At 37.7% G+C, this 22,233-nt stretch overlaps 1 protein-coding gene across 2 annotated transcripts in view; it reads right to left on the reverse strand.

Moving 5' to 3' along the window:
- The window catches only part of LOC100694089 (metal transporter CNNM4), a 40,413-nt gene continuing 18,180 nt past the window's right edge, over positions 1-22,233 (reverse strand). Inside the window, exons 6-8 of one of the 2 annotated variants that reach the window (XM_019360721.2) lie at positions 16,532-16,621; positions 14,213-14,388; positions 1-4,480 (exon numbers count right to left, since the gene is read on the reverse strand). In XM_019360721.2, coding sequence (XP_019216266.1) covers positions 3,947-4,480; positions 14,213-14,388; positions 16,532-16,621 — 800 coding nt within the window. In that variant the 3' untranslated portion in view covers positions 1-3,946. The remainder of the gene's footprint in view (positions 4,481-14,212; positions 14,389-16,531; positions 16,622-22,233) is intronic. The other variant, XM_003452998.5, reaches the window with a different exon arrangement.

Below are 22,233 nucleotides of genomic sequence, written 5' to 3' on the forward strand. Positions count from 1 at the left end.
TTTTTTCCATGTGTCCCAGCACCTCTTCATGTACAGTATTTACAGTAATATAACACAAGCAACAATAAGAAGAACTGAACACAGTGTTTCTGGGCAAAGTAACCCAATAAAAGCTGTGTGTTACAGCTGGAAGCCCATTTTGACAGAACCTTGTGCACATAAAAACAAACGTAAAATATAAATAGAACGTTTACAATAAATACAGCTTTACTTAGTAAGTTTTCACATTTCCCAGTACACAAACTGGTACTCAAACAGCCAACCAGTGGCTTTACTGGAAACCAGTAAAACTAATTGCTACATGACATGTATTAACCAGAAGTGGAAATTTTCTTGAAACAGAACATAAGGCTAGTTTGACTATACATATATATGCTTTAAACAGACAGGTTTTTTGCCCTCAGGTCAGAAAGATCCTGCTAAATAAACTCTATATTTTCACATATTGCAGCTATTTTCCATGGCTGGATTTCACTTATATTTGTCCCCTGGGCAAAAATTAGCTGCCCAGGCCTCTCCTAGTGTCTGGTATGCTGATAATGGAATACTGCATGGCTACAGTTTGCTCTATGCTCAAAAATCAGTTTTGCAATATGCATCATTGAGGCACAAAACTGAAATAACGACAATAGGGGTGTAAGGGTATACAAAGTTCATTTCATGATAAGACTTCCTTGGTTTTGGAAATCGTGTGAGTCAAACACTTATTAGTTTTAGGTTTAAATTAAACAAAGTATTCGTTTGTACTTTTTGTTTTTCTGCTGAACCAAAAATGTGACCAACAGTAAGTTTTGTGTACCCTTACAGCCCTAAGAATACGGTCTAAACTACATATCTACAATGGAATCCACTTCAAAACAAGATCGCAGTATAAAAAAATTAATTCAAACCCAAAACAACTGACCCACAGTGAATCTGTGGCCTTTCGGTTCCTGGAGAGGAACCCAGTTTTTTAGCCCTCTGGGGGCAAAGAAACAATGTTTTGGAATTTTTACTTTTAGAGTTTTATGCTACATAACTCATATGCATTTTTGTAAAACTAGCTTATACGTCGGTATTTTTTCAAATAAATATCTTTCACTAGATCTTAAAAAAAATAGTCTCTCTTTTTATCTTATCGTTAAAGTCAGTTGAACTGTCTTTTAGACAGATGGAAAAAAAGATAGATTACATGCTAGCAGCTTTAACATTGTACTTAACCCTCACCCCTTCTTTATCTCCTCATCCAGTGGAAAACAATCATTCTTCTTAACATGGGCTGAACAGTACTATTTACAAATACACTTTAAAATGTAGTTCACATTGTATCAAGGATATGAATGTATCTCTGGTCAAGAATACTGAACAAGAACAGAGAGGATTTTTAAGGGAAAGGTTAAAACTACTGGGGTGAATCACCTTGAAGACATGCAGTGTTTGTTGTCCATTAAATTCAAACGAGCTACATTCTAAGATCACGTCATAAGCCGACTTTTGCCCATCGCTTATTAATCTTGTGCTTACTGGCAACTCAACAATTTTCTAGAGCAGCGAAGTGGGGGCAGCACTAGTTTGAGACTGTGTTTCAGCACCTCGAGATTACAACTGATCTGCACCGTGTCTGACTGTACAACTGTACTTTGTACTATGTCTCAAATGTACTTGATTACAGTGCAGTGTGTAGTTGGGTGAAAATAGACTTAAATTTGAAAACATTACCAAAAAAATCGGAAATCTTTTTGTGTTTTTATAAGACTTACATGCTAAAAGGTGCTAAAAACTAAACAATGTTAACCAACCAAATAAACATACTACAGTTTTAAAGGAAAATACACTGTAGCTTCCAGTTAGTCTGTTTTTGTTTTATTCCGTAGGCTTCAGAGATGTTTGTAGGTAGTCAGTTTCCAGTCTTTTGCAAAGCTAACAGATTCTGACCTACTTATGTAATGTTTAATTCTAAAAATTGCACCAATTATTCTAATTAACTATATTCCTATTTAAGATCATTCGAAGCTAGCACAGACTTTGGTTGGGAGTTTTGGATAACAGATATTGTTTCTTTTAAGCAGCCAAATGTGCTCTGAATACACTTGCTATGAAAAACCATGAGCACACATGGTACTTGCTCTGGAATATTTAATCCTCATCTTACTGTTGTTGAGGTTTAAACAGCATCTAACTTAGCTTTACTATGGAAATTATAACAAAGAGATCAGACATATCAGTGAACACAAAGTGTTGCAAACAGCTGATGTCCAGTTCGTTCAGCCTCTTGTGTATGGACGCTATATTCACAGTGAGGGATATGTACTGGAAGTGGAAGACAGTCAAGATAAATATTATCTGTCCTGCCCGTCCTCTAACTTGTCAAAAGTAAAAGTAAGCAAAAAATAAATAAAAGTCAAATAAATAACAAATTAAATGTCAAATACTCATAGATTAATATTATTCAAAATAAATATTTTAATATTGCTCCTGGAAATTAAATAAATAAAAAAAATGCATTAAGGAGGTAGGCCAAACCGACACCCACCTTCACAAATCTAGCGACACTGCATTAAAGGACCGTACCAGTTTTTTAGCACCTTAATTAAACCTTAATTTGTGATTTTTATTACCAATTAACAAATTTGAAGCTGCAATTTTTGAGCTTTTTTTCAGGAAGCCACAGTTTTTTGTTTGTTTGTTTTGTAAAATAAATACACAAGTAATTTTCGCCATTGTGCTGATTGATTTACCTGACATAAAGACATTGTTCAAAACCACTGGCTTCCTGAAATAAGGAAAAGTCCAGCCTTTTTTCCCCAAAAGATCAGACATAATAGAACCGGTCTATTTGGTTTAAAACAGGTTACAACACGCATCACCACCAGTTTTTCAGTATGTGTCAACTTATACTGAAGAAGCTGTTCAATACAGTGAATCTGGTCCTTTTGCTGGTAAATAACAAAAATAAATGTGTTTATCTGTCACAACAATGACTTCTTAGAACCAGCCTTAGTTTCAAAAAACAAGTCAAGAAGGCTGTCATTAACAAGAAACCGAACAAATGATCACTAATGGAATAAACCTCAACTGTTAACTCTAGTACTTTTGGAAATGTCAGTCTTTCTAAAAATAAACTCAAACGTCCATGCAACTGAAATAAAACAACAGCAATAACGTCTTATGTTAAACTGCATAGTACGGAGAAGTATTATAGTAGGGATGTCTGTTCTATTAATGTGATGACGTTAACAGCCAAAGTTTTAGTTCTATTTGAAGAGATTCTGTAGTATTTTCTTCCAAAACACATGTAGTGCTCATTTTTGTTGTTCTGCTTCCATAACTGCTAGAATCCAAAATTATGAGCGAAAACAAAATTGTATTTATTGTTTGGCCCCAATTCCATTTACCCTATTATAATAATGTGGGAGCAAAAATATCAAAAACATTTATACATGTATATATGTATAATTTAAAAAATACATGTAACATGTAAAGTAATTGTAATGAAGAATTTCTGATGGACAGGGCATAAACAGAAAAATTACTAAAATTGTAAAGGGAGTGAGATTAAATTAAAGCTTATGCTTCTTCCTACTTCTTTATGAACATGTAGGCTATTTATAATTATTATTGCTTTGTTTTCCTTTTGTTTTGCTTTGTTTGCTCTTTTTTCCTCTGTTATACTATTTTAACATGTAAAGAATACAATACCATACTCATTAGTGTTCCTTTTTCCCTCTTTGTATTCTCCTCTTGGTCTTTTTTCAGTGTTGGTAGGGAAACATGCAGGAAGGGACAGAGGAGGAAGTCTGTTGGTCTGACAGACTGTTGATCTCCTCGGCTTCTGGTCAAAAGGAAGGGTCAGGTGACAACAAGCAAACAGGAACCAGAATTAGTGCCCGTGTGGTATGTAATGTGGGATAGTGAGTGCACAGGTAGTTTTGGTCATCCCAGAGGGGATTTGAGTTAGATGGTGCTTTCAGTATGTGCGTGACTGATTGTGTGAACATGTGGGTGAGGGTGGCTGGGCCGGTGGGGGGCCCATGCAGTTCTGCTGCTCACTGAGCAGAGAAGTAGTCTCTCCTGGCCCGTTCTCTGGGCTGACAGAGGGCGAAGATAGCCGAGACTTGGAGGAAAGGGTGGAGCTCAGAGTTAGATTGGGGTTTTGGGCACACAGGGTGGTGCTCATGGAGGAAGGAGGAGTTTGGGAGATGGGGGTGTGGTTGCTTGGAGAAGGAGTGGCCTGGGGTAAAGAATGGCTTGGCCTTCTGCTGGAGGAAGAAGAGGTGGTTTGGGGCAGTGTGGTACGGTCACTCGGAGGTGTTGGCTGAGAATTGGATGCAGGGCGCTTCACAGGAGGTGTGGCCAGCGGCAGTGGGGTATGTGGCCCTGGTGGCGTCACAGGGGGCAAAGAAACAGACGTGTCCAGGCGTGTGTGACTGCCCTCTGGAGACTGTGGCGTGCTGTCCAGCCTCGATGCCAGCAGGCCATTCTGGTACTGAGGACGAGTGATCTATGCAAGAAAAAACGAGGGTAAATAATATGGAACTGTTTCCACTAGAGATCTACTTAATGCACAACTCAACGTAATGTAGCTACATACATAATTGAGAATTATTTTTTTCCTTTCTCAAAATATTGTGCTATATCAGAAATACTACTAAATATACAATTTCCTATTCATGTAACATCCTAAGGGTGATATTCTACCTGCATTCATTTCAACTTGTTAGCCCAGAAGAATGTTAGTCAGCTAACAGAGGTGCAAAACACCATCATGACAGACAGGCTACAGATCAACAGGATGAATACCAGGAACCACAATGTGTTCGTAACAGAGGCCAAACAAGTGTCCATAGTGACTACGTTGAAGAGATACCCAAAAGATCAAGAGCCAAGAAAATAACTAGCATGTTCTCCAAAGAGCCATCCAAAGTGTACTTTCAGCTGAAAGGGAACAATCTGAATTTTTTTTTTTTTTTTTTTTTTTTAGAATTTATTTATTTAAAAGGGACAGTGCAGTTTAACATAGTTCAAGTGCAAGACATGAAACTGATGAAACGCATATTGGTTTATACAGGGAGTGCAGAATTATTAGGCAAGTTGTATTTTTGAGGAATAATTTTATTATTGAACAACAACCATGTTCTCAATGAACCCAAAAAAACTCATTAATATCAAAGCTGAATGTTTTTGGAAGTAGTTTTTAGTTTGTTTTTAGTTTTAGCTATTTTAGGGGGATATCTGTGTGTGCAGGTGACTATTACTGTGCAGAATTATTAGGCAACTTAACAAAAAACAAATATATACCCATTTCAATTATTTATTTTTACCAGTGAAACCAATATAACATCTCCACATTCACAAATATACATTTCTGACATTCAAAAACAAAACAAAAACAAATCAGCGACCAATATAGCCACCTTTCTTTGCAAGGACACTCAAAAGCCTGCCATCCATGGATTCTGTCAGTGTTTTGATCTGTTCACCATCAACATTGCGTGCAGCAGCAACCACAGCCTTCCAGACACTGTTCAGAGAGGTGTACTGTTTTCCCTCCTTGTAAATCTCACATTTGATGATGGACCACAGGTTCTCAATGGGGTTCAGATCAGGTGAACAAGGAGGCCATGTCATTAGTTTTTCTTCTTTTATACCCTTTCTTGCCAGCCACGCTGTGGAGTACTTGGACGCGTGTGATGGAGCATTGTCCTGCATGAAAATCATGTTTTTCTTGAAGGATGCAGACTTCTTCCTGTACCACTGCTTGAAGAAGGTGTCTTCCAGAAACTGGCAGTAGGACTGGGAGTTGAGCTTGACTCCATCCTCAACCCGAAAAGGCCCCACAAGCTCATCTTTGATGATACCAGCCCAAACCAGTACTCCACCTCCACCTTGCTGGCGTCTGAGTCGGACTGGAGCTCTCTGCCCTTTACCAATCAAGCCACGGGCCCATCCATCTGGCCCATCAAGACTCACTCTCATTTCATCAGTCCATAAAACCTTAGAAAAATCAGTCTTGAGATATTTCTTGGCCCTTGACGTTTCAGCTTGTGTGTCTTGTTCAGTGGTGGTCGTCTTTCAGCCTTTCTTACCTTGGCCATGTCTCCAAGTATTGCACACCTTGTGCTTTTGGGCACTCCAGTGATGTTGCAGCTCTGAAATATGGCCAAACCGGTGGCAAGTGGCATCTTGGCAGCTGCACGCTTGACTTTTCTCAGTTCATGGGCAGTTATTTTGCGCCTTGGTTTTTCCACACGCTTCTTGCGACCCTGTTGACTATTTTGAATGAAACGCTTGATTGTTCGATGATCACGCTTCAGAAGCTTTGCAATTTTAAGACTGCTGCATCCCTCTGCAAGATATCTCACTATTTTTGACTTTTCTGAGCCTGTCAAGTCCTTCTTTTGACCCATTTTGCCAAAGGAAAGGAAGTTGCCTAATAATTATGCACACCTGATATAGGGTGTTGGTGTCATTAGACCACACCCCTTCTCATTACAGAGATGCAAATCACCTAATATGCTTAATTGGTAGTAGGCTTTCGAGCCTATACAGCTTGGAGTAAGACAACATGCATGAAGAGGATGATGTGGACAAAATACTCATTTGCCTAATAATTCTGCACTCCCTGTAGCTACTGCTAATTTTCAACAATTGTCCCTTGTTGGGCTTACAATCTAAATAGGTACATTTTACAATAAAACATACATTTTCATAAAATCAAATTACATCATAAATACAATTACAATTAATAGACAATAATTTAAAATAAAATTAAAATCATTAGTTGACTAATGATTTTACATCATTACAAATTTATAAGACTACATCTTTGATTTCCCTTTAACCACACTTTAACCTTCAGTGTAAAGGATCTGATGTCTGTAATCAATTTGATTATGGTTGGAAGTGTGTTCCACAGATGGCAAGCCTTTATAGAAAAAGCTGACTGACCGAATGTAGATCTGCGATATAATATCTTGCAGTTGCCGTTCACCTTGCTCCTAGTAATACGATGACTATCTTGTCTCTGGATGTATCTATTGAGACACTCTGGGGCAGGGGTGGCCAACCAGTCAGAGACCAAAAGCCACTTTTTTTTACTATGTTACCGCAAAGAGCCACATCATACGCATGGGTACACATGAACATCACCCATCCTTTCCTCCCCCTCTCTCACACACACACGCACAAAAAATACACACATCTCTGCTCAGCCAGATTTATTGTAAATGTCACACACCAACATGATAATGACAGAAATGGACTCCTACAGTACTAAAACCACAGGCCAGTCATTTTCAACAATGAACATTGTGTGCACTGTCTCACACACACACAAACTCTCAGTTCAACCAAGTCCACAAACAAAAATATAATAATCTACAATAGCATTTTTCTTTTACAATGCATGTTGTTTAGTTGGACTTCTGGCATTCCTTGCCTTGAACAATCCTCTTCAAATCTGGCTTGTATTCCGTTGTTGCCACTCGAAGCAATTCTTTCACATGAGTGTCAGTCAGAACAGATCGATGTTTGATTTCACATGTTTTAGGGTAGAAAACAGAGACTCACAGATGTATGTTGACCCAAACATTGACAGTATCTTAAGCGCAGCCCGTTTGACAATGGGGTATTTTTCCATTGGCACACTTTTCCAGAACTCAATGGTCCCTTCCCTTAAAGCAGGTGTCAATTGGTCCTCCTCACAAAGATCGATCATCTCCAACTTAGCTACAGCTTCATCTGTGACTAGCGGGACTTTCAAACAGCCGGTCTCTGCATTAAATGGGTCGACGAGGAACGTAATCTGTGGCCTTTTCAATTGTAGATCATGGAACCGGGTCACAAAGCTTTCTTGCAAGTTTTCAATCAGCGTTGCATATCTGGCTCTTTGCTTACTCAGGGCAGCGCTGGCGACTTGCCCGCTGGCTTTTAGCAGAGTGGGAAAATGCGTTAAATCTCCCTTTTGAATATGTGTCTTGAACAGCTTCAGTTTGTTGACAAACGCAAACACACTTTGCACCAGGTCAGGCAGCATTTTTAACTTGCCCTGCAGGGTCAGGTTCAGTCTGTCCAAGTGACACAGAATGTCGACCAAAAAGGCCAGATCCATAATCCACTTGAGGTCCGAGAGCTCGGGATAGTCCTTGTCCTTCTCTTCCATAAACAGTTTCATGGCATCCAAAAGCTCAAAGAAGCGAGAGAGTACCTGGCCTTTTGACAGCCACCTCACAGTGCAGTGCAGCGGCAGGTCACCTGGAAGCCCTTAATCCAGCTCAGCGATGAGATTCTTGAATTGTCTGTGGTTAAGCGCATGTGTGCGGATGTAGTTGATGATTTCCATCACAGGCTTCATGACGTTATCTAAATTCAATGATTTAGACACGAGTTGCTCCATGTGGATGATGCAGTGGAAATTCCAAAACTCAGGAATAGTTTGGTCAGCTTTGCACAGCCCCACAAGCCTGTTCACAGATCCCATCATGGCTGGTGCTCCATCCGTGGCTATTGCAGTTAATTTCGTTATGGGCAGATTTGCTTTTTCAAATGCAGCCATCATGGTTTCTTTCACATCTATGCCATGGGTTCTGTCTTTTAATGGCACAATATCCAGGAGTTCTTCTTTGATCACACAATCGTTTGACACAGACCGTGCAAATATTGCCAACTGAGGCTTGTCTTGTGTATCCAAACTGTCCAAACTGTCATACAATATGAAAAATGAGAGAATATCATAGAATGAATAAATAACTGAGCTGCTGAAGTGGGTATATAGTGCCCAATTAACTTAAAACAATTCAGATTAGCCTTGACTGTTTTAGAAATCTTCTTTACATGCTTGTCAAATTTAAGATGTGAATCTAAAATTATTCCTAAAAACTTAAAATCTTTGACCTCCTTTATTTCTTCGTTCCCTAGGTTGATTTTAAAATCATCAGATGAACTTCGTTTCCTAATAGAAAAACACATAGAAACAGTTTTTTTTTAATTCAATACAAGATGATTTTGTTCCAGCCATTTTTGGACATCATTTAGATGTACCGTTAAGGTGTCTGCTGCTACGCCAGGTGACTTAGCTGGTACGTGTATAACTGCATCATCTGCATAAAGTTGGCAGTTAGCTTTTGGACAACTGGCAGGCAAATCATTTATAAACAAACTAAATAGCAATGGGCCAAGAACAGATCCTTGGGGAATACCGATTCTGTTTTCCAACATCAGTGACTTTTCTTTATCAACCCTCACACACTGTTCTCTTTTGTGAAGATAGGACTCAAACCAATCAACTGCTTGCTTTGAAAAGTCAAATTTTATCAACTTGGAAAGAAGTATGTCATGGCTGACAGTGTCAAAAGCCTTTTTTAGGTCAAGGAACACTGCACCCACAACATTACCATTATCCAAATTACACTTAATATTTTCAACAAAATAGCAATTTGCCATTTCTGTGGAAAATTTTGGTCTAAAACCAAACTGCATTGGATGAAGCAGTTGATTAGTCTCTAAGTAATCAATTAACTGTGCTGCCACAACCTTCTCAAGCACCTTCGAAAGAACAGGGAGTATGGAAATTGGACGATAATTACATATCAAGTCACGCTCGCCTCCTTTAAAGACTGGAGTAACTACAGTCCTTTTCCAGTCATTTGGGAATGTCCTATTTCTTATTGATAAATTTATAAGATGTGTTAATGGTTTTGTCGAGAAATCTCTATATTTTTTAATAAAACAAGTATCCAAGCCATAAATATCCTTTGCCCTAGAATCTGATAATTTCTTAATAACCTCTTTGATCTCTGCTTCATTAACCTCTTGAATAAAAATGAGTCTGATGAATCAATAGGTCTTTTTTTAATATTTACAACTGGAGAGCTGAGATTTTGCATTAGTTCTTCTACAGATTGTATAAAATATTTGTTAAATTCGTATGCCATGGAACCCTTATCTATAATAATTGTGCCATTTATGTTGACTTGCTCAATTTCCTTCCTGCTAGATGATCTGTTAATTAAATCGTTTAAATGCTTCCAAAGGGAGACATTATGACCTTTAGCATTTTCTATAATGTGAGTGTAATATAAAGCCTTAGCTTTACGCAATTCCATGACTACTTTATTTCTTAAGCTTTTATAGATCATATAATCTGTATTACCTTTAGTAGTTAAGGCTGCTTTTAGAGCCAAATCTCATTTTTTCATAAGTTTATGTATTTCACTATTTAACCATGGTAGATTTCGCTTCCTTTGCTTAGATTTGATACTTTTGGTATATTTAGATATTACTTCAGTCAAAGAGCTAGTCATGGAATTGCAACACAACTCCAAATCATCTATTTTTATAAGATGATCCCAGTTGCAATTCGCAAGCTCCTGTTCAAACTTTACAATTTCAGACTTGGGAATAAATGTCTTTACGTGGTCAGGGCTGTTTGTACTATAATACTGCAATCGTTTTTTAGTCAATTTCCTAACAGTTAAAATCATATTATGATCAGACAGACCAGTTAATAAATTATATGTTTTTGTTATCCGATCTATTTTATTCGTGAATACCATATCAATTAGAGTTCTACTATTTTTGGTGACTCTTGTGGGTCCTTTAATTATTTGCTTAAATTGAAATTTTGACATAATAATTTTTAATTTTTGGTTATTAGTTTTATCCAGCCAGTTGATGTTAAAGTCACCATAAAATATTGTTTCTCTACAACAATTCAATTCTTTTACTGCATCTTGTAACTGATCATAAAATGAGACACTATGTGATAGCGGGTTATATAGGACAACAATATTAAAACACATTTGAGGGGAAAGAATCACCTGTAAAGCTAAACATTCAAGAGGAGTATTCATTTGTATTTCACTGCATTTGTACTTTTCTTTAATGAAAATCAGAACCCCCCCCACCTCTACCATACAGCCTATCCTTTCTAAAACAACAATTCACCCAGAGCTGAGACTGAACAATCCTGGAAGAATAATTAAGAGAAAGTGGCTGAATAACCTAAGAGCACAACAACTTCCTAGAACAAGAACCAGTCAGAGATCTCAGAGATCTAACACCAAATCTCTGGGGGGGGAAAAAAAAAAAAAAATGCTTGATAGCACCAGGACCTGACACGATCCACTCCTACTGGCACTCTATGAATATATGGCAAAACAAATAAAGGGGCTGCTCCAGGCTGGCTAAAGCAGGGCAGAAAAATCCTGATCATTAGGGTTTCCCACAAAGGTATGACACATGCGAATTACCTACCTCTCCACAACATGGAAGCTCCTATCAAGTATCATAGCAACCAAGCTGACTAGGCCCAAGTCAAGACACAGCACAGTTAAGAAGGGCATGGCAGATATTACCAAAGCACCAGCTCCTAGTTGACAGAGCAGTACATCAGGACCCCAAGACATATCAACCTGAGCACTGCCTGGACTGACTACAAGAAAGCTTTTCTAAGGAGCTTAGGAAAAAAGTAGCAGGACTTCTGCAAGTTTCACAAAACTTAAAGATGTCTAGTCACATTCTTACTAATCTCCTTAAACTAGTATGAGTTGGATAACTGAGAACCTACACAGAAATACACAAAAGCTTTAATGAAATTCACTGTGGACGGTGACAGTGCTGGAGGCCTTTACCTGTATTTGTATTAATTTTAGTGATTTTTATTTAAAAACTACATATTTAAAAACTACATAAAAGAAAGAAAACACATTTGTGGTTAGTGATTCTTTATTAGGTTCATTTTCTAGTATTTAAGTGAACTGCTTGTGGAAGGTGAAGAGACAGGGGGACTGGCCATCCTACCTGTGTCAGGAAATAGAACCTTAGTTAGAGCTGTTCACATTTTATCATTATCATTTGTCTGTAACTAGTGATGGGTCCTGCAACACTGACGCACCGACGCATGTATCAAGCTCACCTAGCGATGCCTGTATCGGTGCGTGTGTCGCTTTAAGAAAAAGTCACGTGATCGATACAGCTGCTGTATCGCTCATTGCCAACGCGCCAAACTTTGTTTAAAAGGTACCGCATCCGCATCTGCCAACGGAATGAGTCGCCAACAAAAACAAAACAAAACACAAAATTACTCTTGCAAAGTTAAAAAACAAAACAAAACACATCTCTCTATAACAAAATGGAGCCCGAAAGAAAAAGAATTGTTTCTGCTGTGTGGGATCATTTTGATCTTTTAACTGCAAATAAGGTAATAGTTTGTCTTTGTTTCAGTGTAATCTGTCAGAATAGGAAAAACAGCAATGTGACTTGCAGTGTAAATTATTTATTTCATTTTATGCAGGTTAAATGTCGCATCTGTTCTGCGTTTCTTACACAAACAAAAGCACCTCCTCAGTGTTTAGGCATTACAGAGCCAAACATGAAAATGAGGAGACAAACACACTGAGAATGAACTCAGGCAGGCCTATATTGACACTGAACAGCTTTATCATCTTTTTTTTTTTTTCATTAATATGTGTTTTATTATTTTCAAATCAAGCATCTAGGAAGACTGTTCTGGACCAGGCAGTCCTGAATTTTATTATAGAGGACTGCCCAACCCCTTAGTATTGTGGAGAGTGTCAGAGAGAAACATTCCAAGATCAGAGGATCCTTTAACGTACTGGGGGAATAGGAAGACATCTTATCAGAACCTTTTCCACCTGGCTTTACAGTTTTTGTGTATCCCAGCTTCATCTGTGCCTGTGAGTTTTCCAAAGCTGGGGAAATGATGTAAAAAAAAAAAAAAAAAACAACCCCGCAATAGACTGAATGCAAAAACAATGGATAAACTTATTTTTCTGAATAGAATTGTATAATAAAGTCTGAGTCAATTACATTTAAATGGGTAATGTTACATTCACATTACTTTCATTTTAATTTTCACTTAATGTCATTCACAATATATTTTAAAGGTGTCTACAGTATTTGCAATGTAAAAGATATAAAATGATTCCATGGAAAGTACAATACCTTACAGTGTATACAAGTATGACTAGGTCATTGAATCAGTGTCTGTTGTGAGTCTTAAGTAAGTTGCCTGCAATGATATTTAAGGTCCAGCAGGTGTCAGCATGGAGCAAAACAGCAACACTGTGTCGACACAGTATCGATACAGTTTGGGGAATGTGCTGAAACGCTTCACGAGGCCTCATCTACCCATCACTACTGTAACCTAAATTCTTTATACATGTGTTAAGAGAAGTGTGTTAACAGTACTCACCTTTCCTGATTGCTTCTTTTGCAGGATGTGGAGCAAAAGAGTAGAAGCAGCTCAATCACCTGCTTATGAGCTCCTGGAGCAAACCAATATCCCAGGTTACGGGAGTGTGGTTAAGGTGTTTTAATTTATAAAGAAGTGGTTGAACTCTATATATTATTGAATTATTTATAGGACTTGGTAAAAATATAAATGTGTCTTTCATGTTTTGTATATGGTTTGATGTTTGCTCATGTGGAGGTTTATGTTTTCATTTGGTTTGGTAACCCCAGACTTGGGCTATTCCAGGTGCTCATCGGAATCAGGTAGAATATAAAAGGGAGCCAGTTTCTTTTAGAGGTTGGTGGGTTCTTTGCTGTGTGTTGGTGCGTAAACTCACATTCTCTTTAATACAGTCTTCCAGTTGATGGATAAATTTTATTCCAGTCTCATGCCATTTTGTTTGAATCGTCACATGACCGCCGGCCAAACTGACACAGTCACAAGCAATTTATCAAGGTAATGCACAGTCTCTGTTGCTGCTCTGTAACCCACTAATCCACCTCTTCATGAAAAGTGGATACGAATTCAGGAGTGGAGTGACCACTAGTGACGTCAAACCATTCGCCAGTAAGTGAGACATTGACTCACTGATCCACAGCAAGGACATAGTTATGTCAGAGAGAGAGAGTGTCGACAAATTGTGTGGTTCACAATATGATATTTTGAAAGATTTCATCTATTTCAAATTAGCATTTTTATTTGTACTTGCCTGATTTAAATGCCACAAAATCTTATTTCTTCCATCTGCTCAGTGTTATTTAAGTACTGTTCAATATGTAGCTTTTAGAAGAAATGTTTACATTTTGCATTGTGGGAAGCAAATTTTTTTATTATTCATTTATTTAGTTAAAATATTTTTTCTTATACTTGAAATATAACCATTATAAATAATTCATTTCCTATGGGTGTCTGTGCTATAGAAGTATAGTAAGTTAAAAATCAGCTTATATAAAAATGTTTGTCAGTCAAACAGGGAGTTACCTTGACAAACTGAAGATCTGAAAGTGCTCGAACACAGAAATCTGGTATGTACTGGAACGGTGTGCCTGGGATCTGAGTGTTGCTTCCACAGACGGAGCCGCTCTCTGGAGCCCGTTCGGTGCAGCTCAGAGATGCCGAGCGGTTGAGGTTGCCCCCATGTGACGGAGAACGGAACTCTAAGGATCAACAGAGAAAACAGTGAGCAAAAAACAACAAGGGGTCTCTAATAAAAAATAAAAATAAAAATAAAAAAGTAATTAACAAAGCTGACATGAATGAAAAACAGAAACAAAAATAATTGTGACCAAGGAAAAAGTGAAAGCAGCTGGGTGAATGTGGTGAGGGCTGGTGTGATGAGTACACACTGCAACAGATCACACAAACACAGACAAGACATAAATGTCATACTTGTGCTATGACTGCGTGAATGTGGGGAGACTGTTTGTCACGCAAAGAATGCGCCAAACATGCTGTGTGATGATGCAACGAGCATCATTTGAGGATTTTACAGCTGAGCTCTGAGAACAGACTTCTGTCATCAGCTAGTTTTACAGATGATTTAGTGTAGAGGAGGGTCTGTCATAATTGGAGGAGCTAAGTTTAGTAAGTGAGGAGATAATGGAGAAGTTTACTCTTTTGTAAAAAAAAATATGCTGATTTGCTTTCTTTTAGAGTTAGGTAATAATAATTAGCTTAGCTCAGTTTATAATTAAGACTAGAAACAGGGTCGAACAGCTAGCCTACCTCTGTAGAAAAATCACAGAATCTGCCACTTAAAAAAACTCTACAATGTTCCACCCACAAATACAGATGATTATGAACACAAGCTTTCATGCAATGTAAACATTACAGCTAAGAGGCACTGAAATTCAGACTGAGAAATTCTCTATCACTTTGATAAGATGGCAGATACCACCTGCAGTGGGATTTAGCAAAAACTGTGTGTGGTTAGGTTGAGAAGCTTCTTTAGTTAAGAATAAGTAAAGAACTGAAGAAGTCTCTTGGATGAGAGGTGAGCTTTCCCATTAAATCAAAGATGTCCAGTTCAAAGCTCTTAAGCTTTCCCATTACGATACATGCTATTCCCATTTCTGTTGTAGAGGAAATGGGCAAAATCACAGGAGGAGATTTGCCCATTTCATTCAGCCCTCAGAAAGACAAAGCAAATAAGCACATTCTTCAAAGTGTCAAAACTATTTTGTTAACCAGAGTTCTGCAGTCAGATTAGTGGAGCTGTTGATAAATATCACAAGAGTGATGGAAAACCATCTGAAAGTAGATCAGTGGTTAGCAGGAGGTGTTAGTTTTGACAGGGTTAGAAATTAGAGGCCACAGCGTCAAGAATCCCATCCAACAAGTTGCTCATTTAACTGTCACACCTGCCTTCAGAGGAAGACACAAACAGACCACATGCAGCATCAGCAGTGAGTGCTTCACCATGTCCAAAATATACAGCAGCACCCAGCTACTGATTTTACTACAGAATAATCAATTATCTATCAATGAATATGGACAATAAAACCAAATATTAACTAAAGGTCCCTTTACAAGCTGATCATAGCTTTCAGTCCCATTTTGCAGTGTTCCTGTGAGATAGGGCCATTAAATGTTTTTTTAAATATCCTTGCTCTTTTTATAGAAATGAACCTCATCTCGTTTTAGTGGGATATAATGTAAACTGTATATCAGACAACACAAGCAATTAGAAGACATCATAAGCTGCTGTTTGTCAACATTTTAGGACATTATATTAACCAGCTTACTTTATAAGATGTCTGAAAATGATCACAAATACCTACTGTAAGTTTTCAAAGCTGAAAGCAAACACATTTTATTTAACTTCTTCTGCTAAATAAAAAAAATTCAGAAGTCAAAAATGTTTACTTTACCATGCTTTTTGTAACCTTTGAATCTTTCCAAAGTTCATTTATGATTTAAAATTTTCTGACCAACTCCTTTTTGGGATTTTCTTACTTCCAGCTCTGGTTTTAAGACACAAACTTTGGAGAAGTTTGAAATATTTGAAAGCATGAGTTTGGTTGAGCAGTGTAAAAACCTTACACCTTACAACCCTTATAGAAATATAATCATTGTCGGTATAAATAGTAAAAACACAGAAAAAAGGGACAGCAAAAAAACAAAAACAACAAAAAAAAGCAAAACACCTTTACTTCCTACAAAACATGTGTTCTAAAACTGTGACTTGTTGGATCAGGACTCATGATGCAAGAAAAGAAAGGGGGCGGGGTGATGGTGAGAAAATCTGATTAAATACGGGCCCCCGGGGCTCTGCCTCCGCAGGTCCATGCAAGTATTTACCTGGGAAACGAGAGAACAGAGAAAATCTCTTAACAGAGAGGCGTCGTGGAGGGGGGGAGGCCACTGATGGGGAAAGAGGAGGGGTGACAGCTGAGAGAAAAAGAAAGGGGGCAGAGAGAGACATGAGCGGGTTTATTTATTTATTTCAGATTTTTCTCCTCATTTAGTTAGACTGGATCACTCTACGTATTCATTTTTATAACCATAGAGCCTGGAGGTTTGCCCCATTGAACTCTGAGGATGATGGAGGAGATTCTCTGAATGTCTTCTTCATCAGTAAAATAGCCTTCCTGCTCCCTTGACCTATGATTGAACACTTTCCAAATGGCTTTATTCTCTCAGTTGCTAGTTTAAAGTCCTATTAAATGTAACATGATGCTCATTTTGTTGGTTTGCGCCCAACTGGGGAGAATGGACAGTTAATAGTTTAAAGTTTGACTACTGTTTATGTTCACTGCTGCCATCTTGGATTACTAATTTTGGGTTTTTTGATTTGCTCCGACTTTCCGAGTGAGAAATCAGAGTTGAGGGGGTGTCCCACAAAAAAAAAAAAAAACAACATCCGAGTTCTCACATGCGTCACTGTGTCACTCAAAGCCCTTAAAAAGAATTTTAAAATTCAACCAACAACAGACAAAGCATTAGACAATATCCATAGAAAAACAACTCCACCACAATTTCTACATAAATGGAATATTCTAGTTTATAATTCTCACTGGAACAAAAGTTACTCTGTTTTTCAGGATTAGAAATGGTCAAGTGTTTGACATTTACATCCCACACACTGAGGTGCATAACGTGCACATGAAGCAGCGGTTTATCAAGTGGAGACAGAGCAATAGAAACAGGCCAACAACTCAACTGTGCTAATACATCTCCCTGTTTCCATCTCTGTGGGACAAACAGTAGCTGTCACATTTAATAGCTATTATATAGGAAACTGTTGTGATTTGCTGATCTAAAAAAAGGTGCTGGCACTGATCTAGTCTTCAGTTTCTGTAGCTTCTGCAGTTCTATAGATAATAATAAGTATAATAAGTGTAAGATATATGAGATATATTTTCTGCTGGCATACTTCAAGTGTGCATGGAAAACTACAGAAAGGAGGATAAGTTGAATCTTTTTTTTCCAAATACAAATCTTTCTTACTCATTTTCCTTATGCAGATTTGCTTCAAAGTTTAATAAAAGCTTATGTACCACTACAAACTTTGAAATACATGTTAATGTCAGCTTGCAAACTTAGCTTGAGCCTGTAGGCGTCTTTCCATAGGGCAACATCCCTTGCTTCCTTATTTTTGTCACCTACAGTCATGTGAAAAAATACTTTGTTCTTAGGATCTACTTGGTCTATTTGGTTCACATGACTCTGTGCAGTCCTGTGAAAAACCAAGTACATCCTTTCTGCTTCCACAGGAATTAAGAGGGTAAGTAGGGTAAGAACATGGCTTCAGATTTCAAAGCTGCACTTAAAGAAACGACAAAACTTGTGGAACGATATCCTTGAGACAGATGAGACCAAAGTAGGAATGTTTGATCATAGTGCACAGTGAACTGTTTGGACGAAACAAAGTACACCATGTCAGCACAAATACCTCATACCAACTGTCAAGGATGGTCGAGGAGTGATGATGTGGACTCGTTTTGCAACCATAGGACCTGGGCATCTTGCAGTCATTGAGTCAACCTGTTTTCAGTGCGAACCACAGTCATTAGCACTATTGCCTTAGAGCAAGAAGGTTCTGTGTTCGAATTCACTCGTCAACTCGTGAAGTTTGCATGTTCTCTCCGTGCTTTCAATTGTTGAATTGTTTCAATTCAATTGTATTTATACACCACCGAATTACAACAGCAGTAGCCTCAAGATGCTTATTCCAAGGTAGAGACCCTACAAAAATACAGAGGAAGTGATTTCAGTGTGCTCTCTCCAGGTACTCCAACCTTCATTTACCATCCAAAGACATGCATAGATTAGCTTAAGCGGGAGTATTAAATTGGCCATAGGTATAAAAGTGAGATTAAATGACTGGTTAGTTAGCCCTGTGATACACTGGTCAAAAATACGTTGTTTTTATAGCAAAGATGGTGAACCCATGACCTAGTTCATAAAACCTAAAAGATGCTTCCTTTATAAAATCAAAAACAGGCTTCAGTGTTAAGGACTCTCTTTTATTTAACACAATTTCAGGTAAACTTCTCAAAAAGGTGAACCTTAAGGTGTTTTTTTTCTCTAATTAGGCTGCAGTAACATGACTTTACAACAAAAAGCATATAAAAGAGCAGGTGTGGATAAGGACACACACTTATGGACAGATTAAGTCACTGCAGAGCAAGTGCAGTACTAAACTGCTGGATTAACCTTTTAACCTTCTATTACAGAAATCCTCTCAACAGCCTGGGAGGTTCAACTCAGGAGAAACAATCAGCTAATCTGTAAACTGGCCACAGAAAATACCACCAGACTATTGGTTTTTCTTTTGGTTTGTTTAGAGCCTTCATTTTTGCCTTTCTTAGACATTTTCAACATGTTCTGAAAAAATGTAACGCTAGAACAGATTTCTAGATTTCTTTTGAGGTCTACTTTGACCTTATCATGCAATAAGACATGCATAACTACTACAATAAGACTTGGGTCAACTTGCAACTTTAGCACAAGATGGAGTGCAGTGAGTTTTACAGAAAGAAACAGATATTATGCTGAAAGAGTTATTAAAAGCTTCTATAGACTGCACTCTAACTCCTCTACATCACAATTTAACCAATATGTTTGGTGTGATAAAACTCATGTGTTAAGATGACAAGTCACAGAGTAACTGATTTATTTACTTGCAAATGCTCTCTGTTTCCATATTTGTGTATTTGAATAACAACATGCAGACTGTAACTGATCTCCAAGCAGAGTCAGGGGCAGTTTGTCTAACATGTTGGTCTCCTGTCAACCAATTGTTAACAGGGGTACAGACACACTCATGACAGAAATGACAATTTCCTACAGATCCAATTCAGGCTACGTAGGTTCCAGATACAATAGCCAGGTGCAGCCACAAGATGGTGGTAATTTATAGGATGGATGGAACATGAGATTCAGTTTAATTCCATTCCATTCAAATAGCGCCAATTCACAACAACTGTCTCCTCAAAGTAAGGCTTACAATCACACAGCCCCCCTATGAGCAAGCACTTGGAAGGAAAAGGAGCAGCGATTCATCGCAACAGGTTGTGGGTGAGGGCAAAGTACAGTGAGAGAGAGAGAGCGCAAGAGTTTAATTAAATTAACTGCTAATGATTAAATACAGAAGTGGTGTATAAACACACAGATAGTAAAAAGTGATAAAAATGTATTATGGGTACCCCCAGCAGCCTCAGCCTGTTGTGATTCAGGGTCATATGACCCATCCTAACTATATGCTTTATCTAAAATTAAAGTTTTAAGTTTAATATTAAAAGTAGAGATGGTATCTGTCTTCTGAATCCAAACTGTGAACTGGTTTTGGGGAAAAGGGTCCTTATAGCTAAAAGCTCTGCCAACTTTTAAAAGCTCTAGGAACCACAAGTAGCCAGCGGTCTGAGAGCAAAGTGCTTTCATAGGATGATATTTGATATCATATATCTGAAGTATTATCCCTAAGATATGACAGGGCCTGATTATTCAAGATTTTGAATCTAAAGAGGATTTTAAATTCAATTCTGAATTTAACAGGGAGTCAGTGAAGAGCACTAATATGGGAGAAATATTCTCTCTCTTTGTAGTCCCTGTCAGTACCCTCGCTGCCGCATTCTGGATCAACTAAAGGCTTTTTAGGGAGCTTTTCAAGCAACCTGAAAATACTGAATTACAACAGTCCAGCCTAGATGTAATAAATGTAAGCTAGCTTTTCAGCATAATTCTGACACAGTGATGAGCCACGGTAATGTCATCTCAAGTATTTAGTGAGGCATCGTGTTTCTAAGATTCCTAGGACAGAGTACAATAACCTCAGTTTTATTGAAATGTAAAAGTAAAAAAAACTGATCAATCCAGGTTTGTATATGTTTAAGACAGGACTGTAGTTTTACTAGCTGATTTGTATCATATGGTTTCATGGATAAATAAAGCTATGTATCATTTGCATAACAATGAAAACCTATGCAGTGTTTCCTAATAGTATTGCCTAAGGAAAGCATGTATAATGTAAAAAGTATTGGTCCCAGCACAAAACCCTGCTGAAGAAGACTCCCCATTTACATACACAAACTGGAATCTGTCAGATAGATATGGTTCGAACCCAAGCAATATCATCATGCATTTAAATCTTTGTAGTAAACAGACAACACTATGGAAGCACACAGATGAGTCTGCAGCTGGAGAACTGCAGGCCATATTACCTGTGACACAACAGGTTAACAATAAGAATGTACAGCTGATAAATGTAATAGGAACATCTCTGATAAATCCCGTATAGGTTACAGTATGAAATAAGTCACTATATGAAAGTTTGAAATTAATTACTACACAGATGAAGCTACACAAAACATTACTATGAGTTATAAAAGAAGGTAATGAGACAGTGAAGTGAAAGCCAAAACCAAGTGAGAGATCTGTACATGGGAATGTACTTGCACAACCTCATGGTAAATTTAACATAACTCTACAACATTTTAGAGTTACCTTGCAAATCATCAGCATTACCTTTCAACAAGGTAACGTAAAGTTCCTCAAAAGATTTATGTGCCACCTCCGAATAAGATTTGCCTTACTTGCTATACTTTTACATTATCTGACAATAAGTTTTACATGAACTCAGAAATTTTTTACATAGCCTTCCGTAACTTTACTCAAATTTAATCAAGGTTTTACCTGCATATGAAGCACAAAATTCAAAATAATACGCGAATGCTGCATCCATGTTTTCCAAAAGAATTTCTCATTTTGATTCACTGACCGCAAAACAGTTTTTGATTTTGCTTAAATCCATTCTAAATGAGCTTTGAATTAGGATCTGGATCATGTTTACATTTGTCTTTTTTTTTCGCATGACATAATCTTTGCGAACACATAATCTTTGCGTGTTCGCAATCTTTGCGAACAGCAAACTGTGTTCACCGACAACGATTTCTGGAAGTGTACCTGAGTCCATGTGTCGATTGCCATCACAACATACCCGTTTTTAATGGAGTTCCACCAGAGGGCCCAAAGAACAGAGGCATCTCCAATATTGATTTTGGCCTATATTCTTACATGCAAAGATTTCTTTTGATGATATAAAGAGATGTCCCGTGAATTATGAGACACCGAAAACCTTCACATATTTATGTTGATGAACATTATTATGAAATTATTCCAAATTTGTACACGGTGAATCTCTTCACGTTGCAAACTCTTTTGGAAGGGGGGTCGGTGCTTCCTACCTTTCTAGCCTTTTTTGGCCATGTCCTAACTGTTTTTTGTTTTTCCCTAAGTGTTGCTGCCATCAAATTCAAAATGAGTTAATATTTTTCATGATATACACTGCTATATATTTTCTCTGTTCTATTGTAAATAAAACATAGGTTTATGAGATTTGGAAATATTATTTTTTTTAATGTCACGCAACATCGCAGTTCTTTTAGAATTGGGAAATTGGGAATCTAAACTTTCAGCTTCCATAAGCCTCCAAGAAAACATAAAGATCTCTATTAAATAAGGTACCAGACATAATTACATGTGACTAATTATTCTTATGC

Source organism: Oreochromis niloticus, linkage group LG7 (assembly GCF_001858045.2).
Source record: "Oreochromis niloticus isolate F11D_XX linkage group LG7, O_niloticus_UMD_NMBU, whole genome shotgun sequence".
In the NCBI taxonomy this organism is placed as follows: Eukaryota; Metazoa; Chordata; class Actinopteri; order Cichliformes; family Cichlidae; genus Oreochromis; species Oreochromis niloticus.